The sequence below is a fragment of the Homalodisca vitripennis genome, chromosome 5 (genome assembly GCF_021130785.1).
Source record: "Homalodisca vitripennis isolate AUS2020 chromosome 5, UT_GWSS_2.1, whole genome shotgun sequence".
Classification (NCBI taxonomy): Eukaryota; Metazoa; Arthropoda; class Insecta; order Hemiptera; family Cicadellidae; genus Homalodisca; species Homalodisca vitripennis.
In genome coordinates this window covers 72,653,413-72,673,147 of record NC_060211.1, presented here as the reverse complement: position 1 = coordinate 72,673,147, position 19,735 = coordinate 72,653,413, and the positions used below count along the sequence as shown (strand labels likewise).

Here is a 19,735-nt window from a genome sequence, read left to right as displayed (position 1 = left end):
CCCTGTTTAACATATAGACCTATTCCTATCACGAAAATCCCTCCGGTTACGCCCCACTGGTCTTGAAAACTCCCATTTTGACATATACAGCAGATAGTAAATGTGTTGTAATCACTTGTTATAGTCAAGAAAAGTATAATATACATATAAACAGGTGATATTAAATGTTTGTTGTTATTCATGTGTCCAAGTCATGTTACGTGCAGAAGCTTTTTTTGTTTTCATTGGGATTTTAATCAACTAATGTAAAATGCCATAATTTATTACATGGTAAGTATGTAAGTTAAGGACTTCGACTTTAGTCTTGCCTAATATATTTCAACTGTTACTAAAATCGTTGGAGCTATCTCATACATCTCATTCTGGAGAGACATTTCAGAGGTAAGTTACTTTTAAAAAACAGTGTTACTCTCCAACTTCAGAGACCTCATCTTTGAACTAAAATCTAAAATGGATGAGACTTTAATATCTTTTAGTGACTATAACTTATCTCAGGACTGTCATTTAAAAATAATATTCTCATGGTGTCCCTGTTTTTTTCAAATAATGACTGACACTGTTTGTGTGTGTTTTTTTTGACTGTGTGTGAAATTGCATGCGAAGCCGCGGGTAACTGCGAGTACAGCGTAAAATAAAGTGTTATGTATTACAAATGTAGTATCATGAATCTGCAGGCACACTCTTTGCGTTTGTTCACGAAATATAACAGAGAACGATTTTTATACGAGTATAGTTAAGTGTACCAGAACTGACTCAGTGCAATTAAATGAGACTGTAGTGTATGGCGAAAATGTCTGATTACGCTAGAATTGAAGAACTTATTGATTAACGACTTGGGTTTGTCGCAGATACCAAGAAAGTTTGTTTATACGAACATTTAAGCTAAGTTTATACCAGCATAATAGATACTAATTAAGTTGCTTATATAGGCAGTTATTTCGTGGTGAGGTAGGGCTGGGAAACAGCGTGGTTTAGGAGTTAAAAAAATACCCTACGAAAATAGGGGCTCGGGAATCTTCCCTAGGAAAATTGAGTTGAGCTCTAAAACCTCATAAATGTGTGCAAGCTTAAAACAAACTAGTAGGTGCAATTTTAATGTTTATCTTACAAAATTTCGGGAGGGGAGAGCTTGAGCCCCCTCTCATATACGCCCCTGGATGATACTATAGATGGACGTCGATAATCATAACACATGAGTAGGCTATCCAAACACAAATATTCATTGCCGTATCAAACCCATGTATTGTGACATGTCATAATGAACATTAATAATTAATTATTTAGTTGTGGTTGCGCAATTAAAGCGAAAATGTCACAATCAGAACCAATAACATATATCACTTGACATCATCTAGCGATCTCATTATTTTACCAGCGACTTTGTACATTGGTACCAAGGGTCTGGTCACGATTTTATTTCGAGTTGTGAAAAAGTAAATCTTTATAATCCTTATGAAAGTAAAACTCCACACAGTGAAATTAATGAATGTTTAATTTAATTCAATATAAAATTTTCGGGATACACGCCCCTCGCCTGTATTTGTTTCCTATTGGTAAGCTACTTATCTGAGTAGCCTACAGGTATCCAACTGTTGCAGCACAGCTCAAAACGTTGTAATTGAAAAATACCACAAACGTTAAAATCAAATCTCTCGTAATCCACCCAATTAGTAAAAGAGTTTGCCAACAGAGATAACAGAGCGATAAGCAATAAATCGCCGAATTCGCGGGAGGTATTTTATTATCTCGCAACCCCACTGATCAAAGGCTGTAAAAAAGCTGTCGTTGGCCAAGCGGAGAGGGTAGCAAGGGTGGGAGGGGGAGTGCGAGGAGGGGGAGAAGCCCACCACGGGCAGCTGCAACGCACCGTTACATGGTAGGGGGACTCCGGGCTTAGCCTAAATATAGACAGTCACAGCCAGCGCTCAGGGAGCGACGCACGCCGCGATCGATCTGTACAGTAGTGCTTGTGCCGGCTTCTATCGCATCGTCACGGTACGCTTTCATTGTTTTTGTTTATTGCGCGTCAACCAATAGTTTATTCCTGAGTGGTTACGTGTAGCTATGTAGTTGGCTCTCGTTGTCGACACACGTATTCGTCTCCAGTGCTCCTAACCTCCAAAATGCTTATGCCTGGTGCTCTAGGGTCCACGGACAGCATGTTGGGAACCGCAGAAGGACTTGTAGGCAGCTTGGCTAGCTTGACCACCCCCACGGGGACGGCCCAACAGAAGGACACTACGTGGACAAAACTTTTCGTTGGCGGGCTGCCTTATCACACGACAGATAAGTCGCTGCGAGAACATTTTTCCGTGTTTGGTGATATTGAGGAGGCCGTCGTCATCACAGATCGGCAGACTGGCAAAAGCAGGGGTTATGGCTTCGTAAGTATTTTTTATCAGTATTTACTTCATAATTATTATGTGTGATTACGACTTTGGCAAGAACCAGAAATGACTACATAGACTCCATTTATTTTTAAATGGAAAGACATTGACCATTTTTTAAGTTCTTATAAAACAAGACTTTTTTATTGATCTTTACTATAACATTAACATTCTTTGTATTTTGTGTTAAATGTAGTGTATACAATTTTTTGATATGTTTTGGACATTTGTAATTATCTTTCTGTAAATCATTTTTGTAACTAACCTATTCTGGGTGGGAATGTCTAAAATTCGCCAAATTTTTTATATTAATCTTTTTTATTGTAAGGGTGAAAAGAATTTGTTTACTCTTATATTTTTAAAAATAAACGATTTTATAGGGTTGTTCAAATAGGACCTTAAGTATTTATGTTGGAATAAAAATTCCCAAATCTGCAGATAACAGCATGAACATTTGGCCCAATGCAATAAAATACTAACCAATTTAGTAAATTTAAACAAGTGGCTATCACACTAAAGTTGTAATGCTCAACAGGTCTGAAAGTGTTATTTTTACACAGTTAAAGTTAGGCCAGAACTTTGTACAGTTGTGTAACAGGGTCTGCATTTATAATTTTTATACATTAAAAAAATAAATTAAATAAATAAATTACCCGTTTAAGTAAGCCCTAGGGATCAAGGTAAAGGAATATTGTTGATCAGTATTTTATAATGTTGTAGCATTCCTAGGCAATAAGTTCAAGTATTAATTTGCATACAGAAAGGTAATTTGTAATATCTTGCGGCCAAAACAAAGTGGAACAATAGCTGTGTCCACACAGTAGCCTAGGCTTCAGTAAATGAGTGTATGTAAATTGTCACCTTGACTGCAGGATGTGACGTCTGAATTGGATGTGTTTGGGCATTTCTCCTCTGAAATAGATTAAGGTAGGTTACACACCGTTAGATCATTTGGTTCATTTTTATAACTGTTTTGGCTACTTTTAAATTAATTGAAATTATTAAGCTAAAATTATTAAAACTTTTGGTGTTTTGGGTACTAGTCTTTTGGGATACCCTAATCTTCCAGTTTTATAACTGATAACACATAAACTATAGAGAGTACTGGATTTGTTAGACTGTTAAACGACATTGTCAATTATTAATTAAATAATTACATGTAAAATAAAACATTCCCTAAAATTAAATTTGTTTTATCTGCATTTATTCTAATTGGAAACGGTTTTTTTATTTTAACAATTTTTGTCAGTCAATACACATACTAGGTGCATTTTTGGAGCAGATTATCCTGCTGCTTTGCATTTACATTTTGCTCGTCCACTCGGCAAACAAATTTAAACGGTGATGTTGTATGTGCTTTCACTTGGCATTCAACCAAGATTTGCTTGTTGATTGCAAATAAAATTTCCCTCAGACATTATGTACAGGTCTCTGAGACTAAAGAACGCAAGTGTAGCAGCAGTTAGAAATTTGTCACCAAACCGGGAGCGTGTGTGAGCTAGACAGCGAGCGATAGGCGAGCCTACCCCCTGCTGTGGTCGGCGAACCGTGACCCTTTCCCCTCCTACCGTGCCCCACTGTACCGTCTGGTCGGTCTGTTACTTCCTTTCTGCACGTCAGCTGTCCGTTCTGCATTATACTCACTGTCATTGTCGTGTGCGATCGACAGCGACACGGTGTGGCGGGCGTCTGTATTTGGAAATAAAAATAAACCCACCGGTGGACGGATCAGCTGTTGACTTGCACTCTTGTTTCCCACTATCTGAATGTCTGCGGCTCCGGATTTCCGGTTGCAAAAACTGTGGCCTTGTCTCTTTGTATCCCGTGAGATTTTTATAGTCCATTTGTTTACTCCGCTCGGATCGACTCGATGTCCGTATGTCTGCTGGGGTTGATGTTTGGATAACTAAGTAGTTCTGTTCGTTCTGCGAAGCCTGTTTTTGAGCGGAACGCGAACTACATCTCTCGTTTGAGTAGTTCAGTTCAAGCCACGCGACTTGTAGTTCAGTTTTGAATTGAGAGCATTTTTAAACTTCTTTCAAAATACATTTTTATAGCCTAATTAATGAAATAGAAATGCAAACAAAGAAAAGGGTACTTATAATTTATTGTTTGTGCAAAATTATTTACAGTTTTTCTAGTTTCCAAAAGTCAATTTATTTCGCTAAATTCGAGATTGTTTTCAGTGTATGACTACAATGTTTAGTTTTGATTATTCAGGAGTAGTTAATTTTCATTGTGATAATTGGTTATTTTTATTTTACGGTTTAAAACTTCCAAGTGTGCAATTGGTACCCAGTTCGATTGTTTTATAAATTTCCAAGAAATATCCCTCGTATGAACATCTAAAAACATTATAGGACTTGAAATTAAAACGCATTTATTTTATCGGTCCCTTAATCAACTGAACTGCAAAACGACCTTAGCAAAAGAAATTTCCTTAAGTAATATTTGATTAAAATTACGTTATTCCTTATATATGTACTATATATATATATATAGTACATATACATATATATATATAAAATGTAAAAAATGCACATATCCTTATTTTTACACATTTTTACCAAAATGTTGGCTACCAAAATGAGCTTTGAAAATGCCTGTAAGCATAAAAGTGTGTAGATCAACATACTTTAATGTAAGATTAAGCATTCCTTAGATTAAGCACCGTAAATGCACGACCAACTATGACTTTTCAAATGAACCCAAATATATAGAGTTACATTAAATGTTAAATACAACCAGCACAGTGTCGAGCACTCCTAGACAGTGCAGTCTGCGCTCGCATCAAATCAAACTTCAGTAGCGATGGAAGAGTAGGCTGTTAGCTGGACACATTATCTAAATGCACCGGACTATAAAGATCCTCCCGTGACTCGTGACTCACCCCTCGCTGACTCATCGGCAACAGACTTGTGTCACTGCTTGTCGCGAAATATTGGTGAGTTACATTTTGTCAGGAAACGGCAACAGTATATATCTCTTGGCAACGGAGATCAATGGAAATACTGTTGATAAATATGTTATGAGTTTTAACTATTCACTTTTTATGTAATTTAAGTTACTTCTCGTAACTATTTTATATGTTAAAGTGTCTATTGTTATTTATTACTTTATTCATTTGTAGCACACGTTATTGCAACTTGAAAATAGTTAAATTTGCCTTATGTGTTTAGCAGCTGTAGATTTTGGCCAATTTCAAAAAGTTTATTGAAAATTGAACAATTCGTTAATTTAAAAATTCATGTACAGGATAACTTAGATAAAGTTTCCCAAGCGTAATAGAATACTATTTTTCCCATAATGTGTGTACTAAAAAGAACACGTCGAAAAAGTTAAATAATTGTAATAAAAAATTATTAATGAAGTGGTAAGTCTTTTTAATATCTCATATTTTGTCGCCTTCGAATAACAAATCATTAGATGTAACCTATTAAGACCAGGTTTATTACAAATACACATTGATTGAAACAAGATTTGTTATACACGATATTATTATTGTTGTATTTCTTTTACTTTCACCAATTATTTTAAATTTTGATTAAAGAGCGGTGGTAGTGGAAATAGGTTGTTTGTGGCTTGAAATGGTTATTAATTTTGAGGGCAATAAGATTGTTTTAGGCTGAATATTCACATGTTCGGGTTTTATTTGCTTAATTTAGCAAGAATTATGACAGATAGATACAGTATAAAGTCCACAAATTAGCATATTTAATTTACAGTAGTTTCTCTTACATACTGTAGACTGCACTAGCTTTAATTATTCCTTTTAAATATTTAAATAATGAAGTACATAAAAGTTGGAGAGTCTTCCTAATTAACCAATAAAAAGATTTCCAAAAAACTAAAAAAGGTTTGGATTCGTATTAGTTATAGTTAAATCTTTAAAATGGGACACCTCCCATAGTTTTATGACAGAAAAAATGGTACATGTGGTTTAACATCTTGCTTATAAGACTGAAATCAAAATGGCCGCCTCTACAGTCTGATCTTAATTAATTTTCATCCCTAATCGAAAGCACAACATATTAGACTGACCACAACTTGACTTACTATGAACGCTACTTACAACCCCAATTTCTCCAAATTCTTTGAACACTGACAACATTGTTTGGGGCTGGTTTGGAAGAGAATGTCTCTGTCCGTCCCTTGGTCATGTAGGTTTAATGGTTTAAGGTCCCAAATATTTAAAGACTTCTACCTGCGAAGAAAAGTAATAAAAGTGTATAGAACAGTACCTACCACCCTTGAAAACGTTTTCCTTTCAGAATATGTCACAGCTCTTCACAGGTAGAAAAGTCTATAAATATTACACCCTGTTAAATAGAGCTAGATGGCCAAAGTAGATGACATTCATTTACAATATAGCTCAACACAGACTATAAGTGCTTCAAAATTTTAGAAAATCTTGATGAAATGTTGTATAAAAAGGTACAGTATACAAGTCAATTTCATCTCTCTGTGAAATGCGCTATGCTTTATTTTTTTTTTTTTTCAATTATAAAAAAGTATTAAAGTAGAGGGAAGATAGTTTAAGCAACCGATATACATTTGCTTTTTGGTTTTTATTTTATTTTCATTTTTTTACTGAATATATAAATATAGCCTAACCTGATAAGGTTTGTATTCTTAAACAATTTTGTTACCTTAAAATATTAAGTTACCGTACCTTAATATTTTAACATCTAACATTAATCAAAGTTGTAAAGTTTGTGGAAATCAGCAAAGCAATACAAAACTTTCTCTGTGAGTATTACATTAAAAATCCTCTTTGCAAAAATATGAAACTATCATTGCATAGACAGTCTGCAGACTGGAATTATATTTTGGTTATATACTACTATTATAATAATGAGAGAATGGTCATCTCGCAAACTCGTGACATAAAAACCCCTTTTGCAGTGAAGGAAGAGAGCACTTTTTCACATAGATCAGACCAAGAAAGACTTAATGCACAGAAAATAGTTACCTACGTATATTAAAAGTTTTAAAAGAGAGTATACTGTGATAAAATATGGTTTACAGTAGAAGAAACTATTCATATGGGCCTAGGTTTTCTCTGCTGAAGAACATAAAATACACAGCACTTTGTTCCCACAAAAGCAGCGCATAATGCCTAACTGACAATGTAAATAGCATGATGGCAAAATCAATAACAAAATTTTAGTCCACGTATTGTAACTGAATCACGAAATATTTTGATTCATCACTAACAAACCAAACGTAATTTGCGACCTACAGCACTGTTTTGTAAATGAAGAGAGAAAATAGAACAGTTCCCTGAACGATGTTTTAATCAGTAACAGTCGCACAGGAACAGCTGAGCTGATAATTTCGCTGATAACTTTATCACTGTCACTGTCACCGTTATAAAGGATAACCGTGACCGTGTGTGTCGTGAACTTGTGGTTCTCGGTTCTCCAGTTCACATACTAGTGAAAGAAAGACACTTTTTCATTTTAAACTATTGCAGTCACATTATATTTTTTGTACTAAAAATATGTTACATCACTTAGCGAGACACGTATGTGATTGTTCATGTTTTTGTCTCATTTCATACTAAATTTTTTAATTTAATGCTTAATATTTCGACTCGGAAGAAAATTGAAACTTATGAACATAATTATAAAATTGGAATGGAATTAAAAAAAAATAAAAATGTTTGGATAATTAGGGCGTAAAAATACTTAAATCAGTATTACACAGTTTACTCGTATATACTAGGACCAAATCGAATTCAAACCTAAGGAAAATTTGATTACGAAAGTGTTATAGATACTACTGTAATAAATGCGAAAATAATATAGGTAATAATATTACCTAAGCTAGGCTAAGTAAGCGGCGTACTTTGAATTTGATGGGAAATAAAAATATTGAGTTCTATGAAGAGAGGTCTTATCAGTTCAGTATAGTTTAAAATAGGCCTCAATTTACAGTATTATACAAATTTACAAACTTAAATAAAAAGAAGTTGGACTACTTTATTCTTATTAATTTTTGTTCGGTTTCAAACAGTTTTTTTCTTCACTAAACGAATATTACGACTTTGCTTGCTAATATTTTTATCACATTAGTTGTTTAAACCAGAATATATCAAGTCTATAATAATATAAATACAGGGTATAAATTGGCCCCAACGTTTATTCAATTTTCGTTTATTTAAAATGCTACCCTAGATGAAATTCTGCTGAAGTAAGAGATGCAGTAAGATCATTTTTCTCCGTCCCATTTTGAATTTTTGACGAAGATCAAAGCGCAACGTCCTCTGCAGGCTTCGCTTGATTACTTCTTTTGTATCGCTGACTGTGTTTTCATCTTCCGAACCCAGAAGACTGGAGCTTGAAAGCAGACTTTATCTCCACTTTGAATAAGAATTCTTAGTACATTGAATGAAGTATAAAGTTCAACCACTGCTAATTTCGGAATAAACATTTCTTTGTGGGTTCAAGAATACAAGGCACGCATTTAAGAGAACTTTAAATTTATTGATTATTTACCTGTTATTTTACGAGTGAAAATAAAATTGACGTTGCTTAATTTCCATTTCAATTACGTCGATAGTTATTGCCATGCATGATTTCAGAGTAAATGATTTATTGAATTGTTCTTAGCCATCTAATTGGTCAATATCTTGAATGCTTTGCATACAGTTTTGTAGAACTAATTTATGTATGCAAGTCGAACTACTGTGCTAGTATGAGTTTTAAAATGTTGGAAACCATTCTACACATATTTACTGTCTTTATTGGCAGTTTAACGAATTTATTGTTCTTGGACCATATGGACTGAGATCATTAAGCAAACGTAATCATCAAAATGATTAATAAGGTGTAGTAGACATCTTGGATGTATTATCTGAATGCAGAGAAGACAAGGCGAGAATGAAATGTTATAATTTCGGTCGAATGTACACGAAACTGCAGAAACTAAAGGAACAAATGATTGAATTAGTTTATTTCCATTGAGATTTTACAATATACATAGGAACAGAAATTATACACATTATAATTATTATTATACTAAAGGAACGAATTAAAGTAACTAAACACGTTTCTTACAATAAATTATTATCTTATCTGCCGGAGGAAAGGTTGCTCTAAGGAAATGGATCTATATAGGCACTGGCGTAGAGCAGAGTTGCTCAAGATAAAACAATATTTGCAAGAATTATTCCAAAAAGGATTATATATAACTATTATTGTTTGATCTAATCGATCAAAGCCACAACCCTAAACTATACATAGCCAATGTAAATGTATATGTCTGGAGTCTGACGGAGTGTGTCTGGGGATTACAGACTGAAATATTTTGTATATACCAATGATAATTTAAGCGTTAGGTTGCGTCTTAGCTGGGCAGCAAGAGCTACGCGACTACAAGGACAACGGTCGGTGTCGGCGGCAAAGGCGACATGTTATAACCTGTCGAAGACTGCCGCAGCTGTGGCGGAGTGTAGCGCTACTAATAACAAACCTGCTTCTATCTTGAGGGTTTGTATCTGTCGCTCTTATCGGTCGCGTCGCTCTTGCCGTCCAGCTAGAACGTTTAGTTTTGCTGCAAGATCCATTATGACCGCAATTGTCTGGATCAGTTACGAGTATAAGTCGAGTTCGCCTCTAGACTAACCTGATTGAACACAATCACATGCTATATTTAGTAGAAAATGACAAATATTTTAAGACAAGGAAATCAACATATTTCATAGCAGAGGAGGTAGTTTGTTTAAGTGATTTGTTAGCTGGGAACCCTAATATTATTGTAAATGAGTAGATTTCAAATCATTGCAATATTCGACGGTTTTGGCGCATACAGAAACTTAATCACTTAGATTTGTCCAATACTTGACGCCTAAGCAAATTACACAAACCCTACTCTCTTGTCTAGGTCTAGGTCAGATTTGTAATTTTCTGGCCGTACAACTCCACCCCCTGGCTCAAAATTATTCATGATCTTTACTGTCCTCTTCCTTACAAAAAGTAATGACTGTTAATTTCGTTTAAGACTTACAACGCGTTTGTTGTTGTTGTTGTGGACAACTGTCTTGGCTATTCAGTTAAGCACGGTCTTCGATACTATTGGCCCCAAGAACGAATTTGACTTGCCATTTACGAGTACTTGTAGGACGTCCATGCCGATTTGTGTAAAGATCTGGTTGAGATTCATTGGCAGAGAGATTCGTGGGGACCACGAATGCATTAGCAGGTTAGAAATACACCTAAAATGTATTAAAATTGATTGTTAATATCAATAATTGTGATGGTTTTAAAGGTTTATTATTAATCGACTTTTTAATCGTACATTGGTTGGGTGGTCTTCGTTGGGTGTTGGCTTAGAAATTTAGTGAAGGACTGCACTTGGATTTGTAGAAGTTATGTTTTTTACACAAGTGTTATGTTCACTCTAGTTAATAGTACATTTTTTATCACTAGTCTCGAGAAAGTGATAGTTGGGCGAGATTTCATTAACGCGGAAGGTGAAGTCGAGCGTGAAGAGTTCCATCAAGTTTCGCAACTAAACTTTGAGACGAGTACTAAAATCTGTTAAAACATTGTCTGACATTTTATAGTCTAGTAGTTCTTCCATTAGGAGACTTAACATTGTTTTATAATTCATTTTAGTGTTAAAATCAGCGGTTGGGACATGGAACTATTGAAACAAATAACGAAATTGTTTGTACAGGAAAAATATGTTTACATAGCAAAAGTAATGTTTGTTTGGAATAGGGAAGGAAAATCAGCTGTTTAGCTGCAAAGGAAACGGTCGCAGATATCAGCTATGTATCAAAGTAGCCATTGCCATTACAAAGTGATGAAAAATCAGTTTCTGCAAAAAGACCTATTGTTATTGAACAATATTGTCACTCATCATGCTAGATAGACATGTCTATTGCAGCCTTTTTCGGTATTAGACGGTTATTAAATCTCGGATTTTATAATAGTTTGTGGTGAGTAAATCTCGCTAGCTCGATAGCCATCACACTTCTGACAATATCACAACGATAATGCCAGATGACACGGTGATTTACAGTAACGTACGACAAACTCTTATCTGTAATCACCACATCGTCGTCGACCCGTGGCCATGTTTGATGACCTTCTAATTTATACCCTGTTATGTTAATTGGGCGAGATACCGGTCAGAGCTGAGGATGTTCCCCGGTATTGTATGCGGGACACTTCCCGTTCCTGCTGCGATAGCCGTGCCAGTGTCGCCAACCTTCTATCACCGCGCCTATGTTCACGGCGCAATCCGGTATCTTATCTGCGCCCTCTGACCTGACCCGACCACCTGTGCGCTCGCCAGCCACTTAGGTGATAAGGAGGTCAGGGGTTATCTGCTACCGTCGTGGGAACAGCCCTACTCCAGTGTTTTCTATTTACTATTTTTTGCTCAGTGAAGAAAAACAGCCAACCTGTTTTTAGTAACTTCGACCCGCGGTGATTGTGGATGATTTCCTTCTGGAAGAAGCAGAATCCATTAAATTCCTTGGAATGTACCTTGATCGGCGCCTGACATGGGGCGATCACATTGAAAACGTTCGCTCTAAGGTTGCTTCGAGAATTTAGTCCTGCACAATCTTGCAAAATTTTGTTCTGATACATCCACATTTGACATATGGCTTGATATTGTGTGGAAGCTGTTCCAAATACAGATTTGAAAGAATTTTAAGGTTTCAAGAGAAAGCAGTAAGATTTCTTTCAAAATTAAATTTAGAGAATCGTGCAAAGATGCCTTTAGGGAGCTTGGATTGCTGACCCTCCCCTGTCTCTATTTTCTCGTGGTGGCCCTGTACTGCCGACTTTAATGCGAATTGTTACGGGGCAGAAATGTCCACCGATACGGGACTAGAGGCAGGGATAACTTAAAGGGTCGAACAGCACAGAACGGCAGCTTTCGATCACTTGCCATCACAATCACAAGTTGGAGTCGGACTAATCATAGGCTCCCTGAGGGCATCAAACAACTCAATGAAACAAAAAAATTCAAAACTCGACTAAAACATTTTTTTACCCAGTAATGCATCAACGAAATAAAAAAGATTATACCGAATTCTATTTTATTTTTACTACTTTTCGACTGTTGTAGATAAACATTAACTGTCTAATTTATTTCCCCTTGGCATTTGATAAACTTATCAATTTAAACAATAATTTCTAACATTATAGTATATAATAGGTTTAATGAAAGGGAAGTTGTAGGGACACATGTAAGGATGGTTTTGTGGATAAAAGACTACAAGAAATGTTTATTAATCATAAAGAGGTTATAAAATCCAGTTTGGTTTCGTAGGTAAAGAAACACAAATTAAAGATCACTAAAATCATATTTTAAATACAATAGACAATATCATTACTTTCATGTTTATTCCATATAGGGTAGAAGTACGCGACACGTGTAACTGCCTTTACTGAGGTTGTATGCAAAAGTGCATTGCTCATTTCATTAGGCAACATGTGTTACTTTGTCACATTTTTAAATGTCATTTGATTATTTTACTCAATTTTTACACAGCGAGTCTCTCGTTGCCATCATGATTACCCATAAGGGCAATAAAAAATGTTAGCCAACGCTTATCCAAATCCCTTGGAGTGACATGCACCATCATCAAAGTAAATCTAAATCTGAAGTGACTTAATTTCCTCGAGTGACAGGCTTCGCTAATGCTCAGCCAACAAATAAGTAAACCAGTATATTGTAAATGATTGGTGCGATTTTGTAGTGTGATTGACATTTTTGCCTTATGGAAGATTGTATTAGTCACGTCACAGGGTTGTAGCCAAAAAACATTTTGTGAAGGGGCACTAACTACCTTGATCTTTTGGAACTATCTTAACATTGATTTTACTATTGTATATATTTGGAGGGGGGCTTGAACCCGTAACCCCTCTATTGGCTGCGGTATTATACGCCACTGTAACTGATTTTATTGGAAGTACATTAAAAGTTTAGTTTCTCGCACTATGCATTTTAAATTCTATTGTTCTTTAATCTCTTGGCAGTTTTTTTATGTCAAACACATCACCGTCTGCGTAGTAAGTAACTTTTCGACTCCACCATCAAACAACTGACTAAAACGTCAAAGTAATCAAGCGAGAGACATTTTAATCTGGCGTTGACTCGCGTGGTAACAGGCGTGTGGCGAGCAGTGCATGAATTAATGAGAGGCCTGCATTGTTGATGTTGTTGGCTGGAAGAGATGTGCGCCTGATAACTTAGCGCCTTCGCATGAAATGTCGCTCGTAGTCGTGCAGCACACGCACCATCCCCCTACTGCAACCACATTTTCTTCGTAAATTCACAGTTCGCAGCACATTTTACTATGTGAGTATGTGTATTCTTCCTGCACTAGGCTGAACGTACTGACAGGTTCTTTGGCGTAATAGAAATTCCTTTGTTTTGTACATGCTGATTTTAAAGTGATGCGGTCGGATTTTGGTTCGAATGATTTTTTACAAAATTTCTTTCATAGCTCTTTAAATACTTTTGTAAAGACGGTAAAATTGAATAAATATTTTGAAATCATTCCACAAAGGCTTGCTGGCATTTCAATTAGTATTTATTTAGGGAACATAATGGGGCACGGGATTTAGGATAGAGTATAAGGATATGGAATATTTACGGATATGTATATAAAAAGTAACTGGAATAAAGTCATGTTTCTTATTTATAACAATATTCAGACATTTGGTTTAAAAACTTCAAATTTTTTAAACTAGTACATTTCATTAAAAGTGATTTATGACAAATAAATCATTAAAAGCAATCCCTGAAGCTTTTGTTCGTTAACATATTGTCCCTAATATTCACCAACTCGTAATGTGTTCAGTTTTAATCGTTGTATAATCGCTACCCCTTTCCCGTCCTAAGTAATATTCAGTAGTACCAGAACAATATTTGTAATAACTCACCGTGTTGCCAAATCAAATCAAATGTTCAAACTGAAGCTCTCCTACTATTTGGCAATGGGACAAGTGTAAGGTGAGCTCCTCTCTCGCGTGAAAAGTCTGAAGTGGCGTTTGGTTACAGGCCTCAACACTTCTGTTTCTTAAATTTCTACTGGTGTTTTGTAAATGTTAAAAACTTCATTGATTCGATTATTTTGTATGCGAAATAGATACGATCTTTGGTTTTCACCATTATTTAAGTTTGTTTATGCTCTTCAAAATCAACTTGTCACTTGAGAGGATTAACATTTGAAGTTTTTAGTTACCCCAAAATCCAGCATTTTTGGGAGCACAAACAAATTTTAAATCGTCAAATGAAAATTAATTTCCACATAGCACCACAACCCAAAGGATATCTCCTTATATAAACTTTAGAAAAAAAGAAGGGGTCCTGGCCTTTTATTCACTCTGTATGCAAAAGAAGTGGGAGGCTAAAGATAAATGAAGCCTTTTAATGAAAGCCTTTAATTTTCCTTCGATGCCTTTCAGGATGTTATAGACTCAAAAACTTTTGTATAAACGTTATAGTTTATTCTTTGTATGAAGTTTATTTTTTATTTTTTTACGATGGAAGGATTGTGAAGGAAACATGATTTTTCCGGATATTCGCCATCGTTGAGTAAAAAAAAATCAGTAACACTACGTTTCGAGATCTGCAATCAGATCTCTTCTTCAGGTAAATAACGAACCTAATACATAATTACAAACTAGGTTAAAATAACCCAGTTTGTTTAATATGCATAACATAATACAATAATATAAATAGCATGTTATAGTTTATTACGCTTTCCCTGAAATAGTACAAATTCAGTGTTTCACTTCGAATACATAATATAAATACATTAGTTTATTAATACAATTATATAGCGTAATTTCGCCACTAGCCTCGGGCAGGGTATTGACAGGACGTCACATCAGATTGAAGAGCTCGAACGAGAGAATTGTGTGGAGTTTCCAGCAATAATATTATTCGTAACAAGCTGTCAAACTTGCCACTTGGACTAATGTACTGGGACAGTCGAGTCCCTCTAATCCAATTGGATTGCGCCTATGTGGTAATCTACTAAGTGGTCGAGGTTAAAGGCTCCTAGCTCAGGGTAAGATGGTTCAAAACTTGTCCCCACACACCACCCCTCGACTCTACCCGTATACTTGTGCTGTAGCACTCAAGGTAATTACTTTGCTGGGTCATTTTATGCAATTCACCGGTGCGGGGGGGGGGGGAGAAAGAGTTCATTAACTGGAGTACTTTTGTCGTAGCATTAATTTTCACACTCGTCCGGCTCTAGCGAGCACATTTCCAAAATCACTGTTTTGTTGAGTATTTAACAAGATCGAACAGAATCGATTATTTGGTTTAAATTTATAATTTACAAAGAAACGTTTCCTAAGAGCTTCGTAGACCTATTACTGGAGGCTTACTTTTCTGCCTGACAGCATAGCGTCGGTTTTTTTTCTAATGTCATACTACTTGAGTAAACTACGGTTGAATACATGAATTACTATTTCAAAATGGTAATTGTAGGATGGTTATGCAGGTTTGGGCTATACTTTGTTTAAATTCACTCCAAATATACTCTCGTAGGCATTAAACAAAGATTAGTGATATTTATTTATATTGAAACTTCCATGATATTAAAATTTTTATTCCCAGGCTTAGGCTACACGTTATTTTTATTTTTAACATCCAATCTTGAAATAATTTTGTTGTTATTGATTTAAACACATTTCATATGCACCTTGGATAGTTTATTGCATCTATGTCCAGTTCTTAAAGTTTGAGCCAAACTGTAATCTAACCTTAACTATTAAAATGTCAAAATGGAAATGATGATTGTTGCTATTTTAAATAATAATTGTATATAGTGATAAATCAGCATATTTTAATTTTAATTTATAGATTGAGAAAATTTGTCAAACCAAAGTTTATATTTTTTCAAAAGTAAGGAAGATTGCTTAACCTACCGTACAAAACACCAGGATACTTTGTGGCCAAAATAAAATAAGTGTCTAGTTGTTCGTGACAGCCCAGTAAAATCGTGAAGAGTTAATAAAAATGTAGCAACATTTAAATGTTTCCAAAAATTCTCTGTAATGTAGAATGCTGCAATGCCACTAATAGCAATAAAGAATAAAAATTTCGAAAGTTCCGATAATGAATACCCCCCCCCCCCCCACCTAGTACACTATTGCACATACATATTTCGAAACAGTTATGTCTATAATGTACCTAGATACCGTACGTACGTTGCTTCCTACATGAGATTCCTGTATTTTTACAATTCAGCGACCTCGCCATATCTTTCCGCCTGTCACATCATTTGTATCCCGTCTGATGATGATGGTTCACAAATAGTATTTAATGAATATCTCAATTTTTGTCCAAAGCTGAATAAATAAAATGTATTATTGAAAGTAGGCACTCCTAAGAGAATTTATTCATTTTCATACAAGTAACAAATATTTTATAAAAAAGAGAATATTCTTCGTAAAATATTGAATATTCTTCATGAAATAAAAAACCTTATACATATTTGAGTACATTTTTACTTAACAGAGCATTGTCTTGTCATATTATGGCAATACATTTTAAAATCATCATGGGAGAGTTTTGTGTAAAATATTAAAATTTCTGTATTCAAGTTTTTCTTAATCTTCAGTACGAGCACCCGCGAGCTCAGAAACTGTATTTCTGAACGTTTACAATTGGCTACACTACGGTATTGCTAAGATACAATTCTCAAATACAAATACCAGGTCTCCCAAAGGAAAAGTAAGGACGCATGAACTGTGGAACAGCTTGGATATCGAAGGGAGGATGCATTAAATTCCTCAAATAGAAACTGTTTTGAAAATAGATGCTAGGTCACGTGATCCACATTTTAAACTCTTTTGGTGAGGATAATAAAGGATGAAGCTGGATAAAAATGTTTGTCACTTTCGGATTATAAAAGCGTGGGATTTGGCAGAGGAATTTCAGGAGCCGCAATAAGGCAAAAACCAGAAACTCAATGGTTTGAACACCACGTTAACTTTCTGCCGTTGCCTGGTTAGAAACACTATCTTATTATCACAACTCGCCCGTCGTTAGCTTTCATCTTAAACTGTGTCCTTAAAAAGTTAACATGTTGACTTTTGCACATTTTTATTAGGTCTTATGAAGTTGAAAACTGTGCCAGATAAACTGAAACTTCTAATGCTCAATAAATTGTCACGAGGTCTTAAAGTGTTGTTTTATGACTCCTCCCCCTCCCTTACCAAGCCACACAAGCTAGGCCTTGCTCGCTTCTTATGCAAATGAGAAAGTCACTACGCGTAGTGCCACCCTTCCCCCAAACCACTGTCGGAGATGATATCCATTTTATCCGCCGCGCCGGTAGTTTTGCGTGTCTATAGTCGTGTGTATAGGCGGAGATGTAAACAGAGGCTAATTTCGCAGCGTCTTCCCTCTCTAATTCCAGAAAATTTGTATGTTAATCGGTTCATACTTTAGTTTTGCACTCGTTTGAGGGATGTATTCACATGCTGATTATCAATTTAAGAGATATTTTACTGATTATATAAGATAAGACATATGTACTTATTCAGTTGAACTCAGTCTCGTTTAACTTAAGCTGGTATGTTTCAAAACGATTCAAGAGCCATCATTGGAATGATTCATTAACTTTGCTAAGCAAAATTTAAGAGCATCTAATCAGGCCCAAAGTAAAACTGTTGAAGATAGGGATAATTGAGGGGCATCTAATCAGGCCCAAAGTAAAACTGTTGAAGATAAGGATAATTATTGAGGAGCATCTAATCAGGCCCAAAGTAAAACTGTTGAAGATAAGAATAATTTAGGTGCATCTAATCAGACCCAAAGTAAAACTGTTGAAGATAAGTATAATTTAGGGGCATCTAATCAGGGCCAAAGTAAAACTATTGAAGATAAGGATAATTTAGGGGCATCTAATCAGGCCCAAAGTAAAACTATTGAAGATAAGGATAATTTAGGGGCATCTAATCAGGCCCAAAGTAAAACTGTTGAAGATACGGTTAATTTAAGGACGTAGAATCGGGCCAAAGTAAAACTATTGAAGATAAGGATAATTTAGGAGCATATAATTAGGCCCCAAAGTAAAACTATTGAAGGTAGAGGATAATTTTGGAGCATATAATTAGGCCCCAAAGTATTGAAGGTAGAGGATAATTTTGGAGCAACCTATCAGGCCCCAAGTAAATCTACTGAAGATAAGGATATGAATTTTTCATGACAGATGACAAGGAAGAAATTACACATGCCTTCCTTATTCCATTAAACACAATTTACTCGTGTTACAGTACTGTAAAAAATCTTATCTTTTATCTTCAGCCCTTCTTGATTCTTGATCATAATGTTTTATATTTCCTACATAAAATGCTTTTAATCACTTGTCAAATATTAAAATGTCTACTTTTCTTTGTTCAATAGAGTTATATTAGGGCTATGATTTTAATATAAAAACTAATTACCCGGCAAAAACCGTAAGTACCTTGAACATAGTCTTGTGCCAAAGTAAGCAAAGCCACATACAATATAACATTGGGCTTGGGACATTATTACGTTAAATTTAAATTGTCATCTCTCAAAAACTATACTATTTAAACGGATCCAAATTAACTGAACGATCTACAGTAGGATAAACAATGTCACAGTGATCCAGTAGCAATTCCGGAATATCTGGACCTCGTCCAAGTGAACGTCACTTTGTAAAGCTTTTCCACCAGTTAACTCAACACCCTAACTTTTTATCATTAACCAGTGCTTTTTGTAAACTTTTAATTGCAGTAGTCCTTCAATGCGGGGGGGGGGGGGTGCTATGGCAGTAGCCGCAAGCTGCTAAAGCCTAGCTTCCAACACCAACTCCATTCCTTCGCTACCCAAAGTTGATAGTAATATAAATTATCCATACCATATAAAGTGTAAGAGGTTCTCGTGGTAGACGTAAGTAGACAAGAGTGAGTCTCGGGGATGAAAACGGGAGTGGAATAGTTTACAAGAACACACCAACAATTCCAAACAAAGACCAGACGCAACAAAGGTGGAAGGATTAAAGATGTAAATACGGGCTCGGTACGAGAGGTAGTAAAGAAGTGGCAGGCGGCTGTACGTAAGTATAAGAGGTTCTCGTGGCAGAAGTAAGTAGTCGCGAGTGAGTCTCGGGGTGAAAACGGGAGTGGAATGTTTGTCGCCAAGGACGTTTTCTCGCGTGAAAATTCTATTTTCGACCGCCCATTCCGTTAACCGGCCTCGCTCGTCTAAGGTTACCACTTTTACTTGGCTTACTTTCGAGGATCATTGTTGTAACCAAGATTGTCCCATACAATTCATGAATTTGAGAGATATATTTATAGGTAGACTACATATAAACATTGCCTAAA

At 35.6% G+C, this 19,735-nt stretch overlaps 1 protein-coding gene across 1 annotated transcript in view; it reads left to right on the top strand.

Moving 5' to 3' along the window:
* The first annotated feature begins 1,892 nt into the window (after positions 1-1,892).
* Positions 1,893-19,735, top strand: part of LOC124362350 (RNA-binding protein 24-B-like) — an 86,288-nt gene continuing 68,445 nt past the window's right edge. Inside the window, exon 1 of the mRNA XM_046816782.1 lies at positions 1,893-2,384. Coding sequence (XP_046672738.1) covers positions 2,124-2,384 — 261 coding nt within the window. The 5' untranslated portion in view covers positions 1,893-2,123. The remainder of the gene's footprint in view (positions 2,385-19,735) is intronic.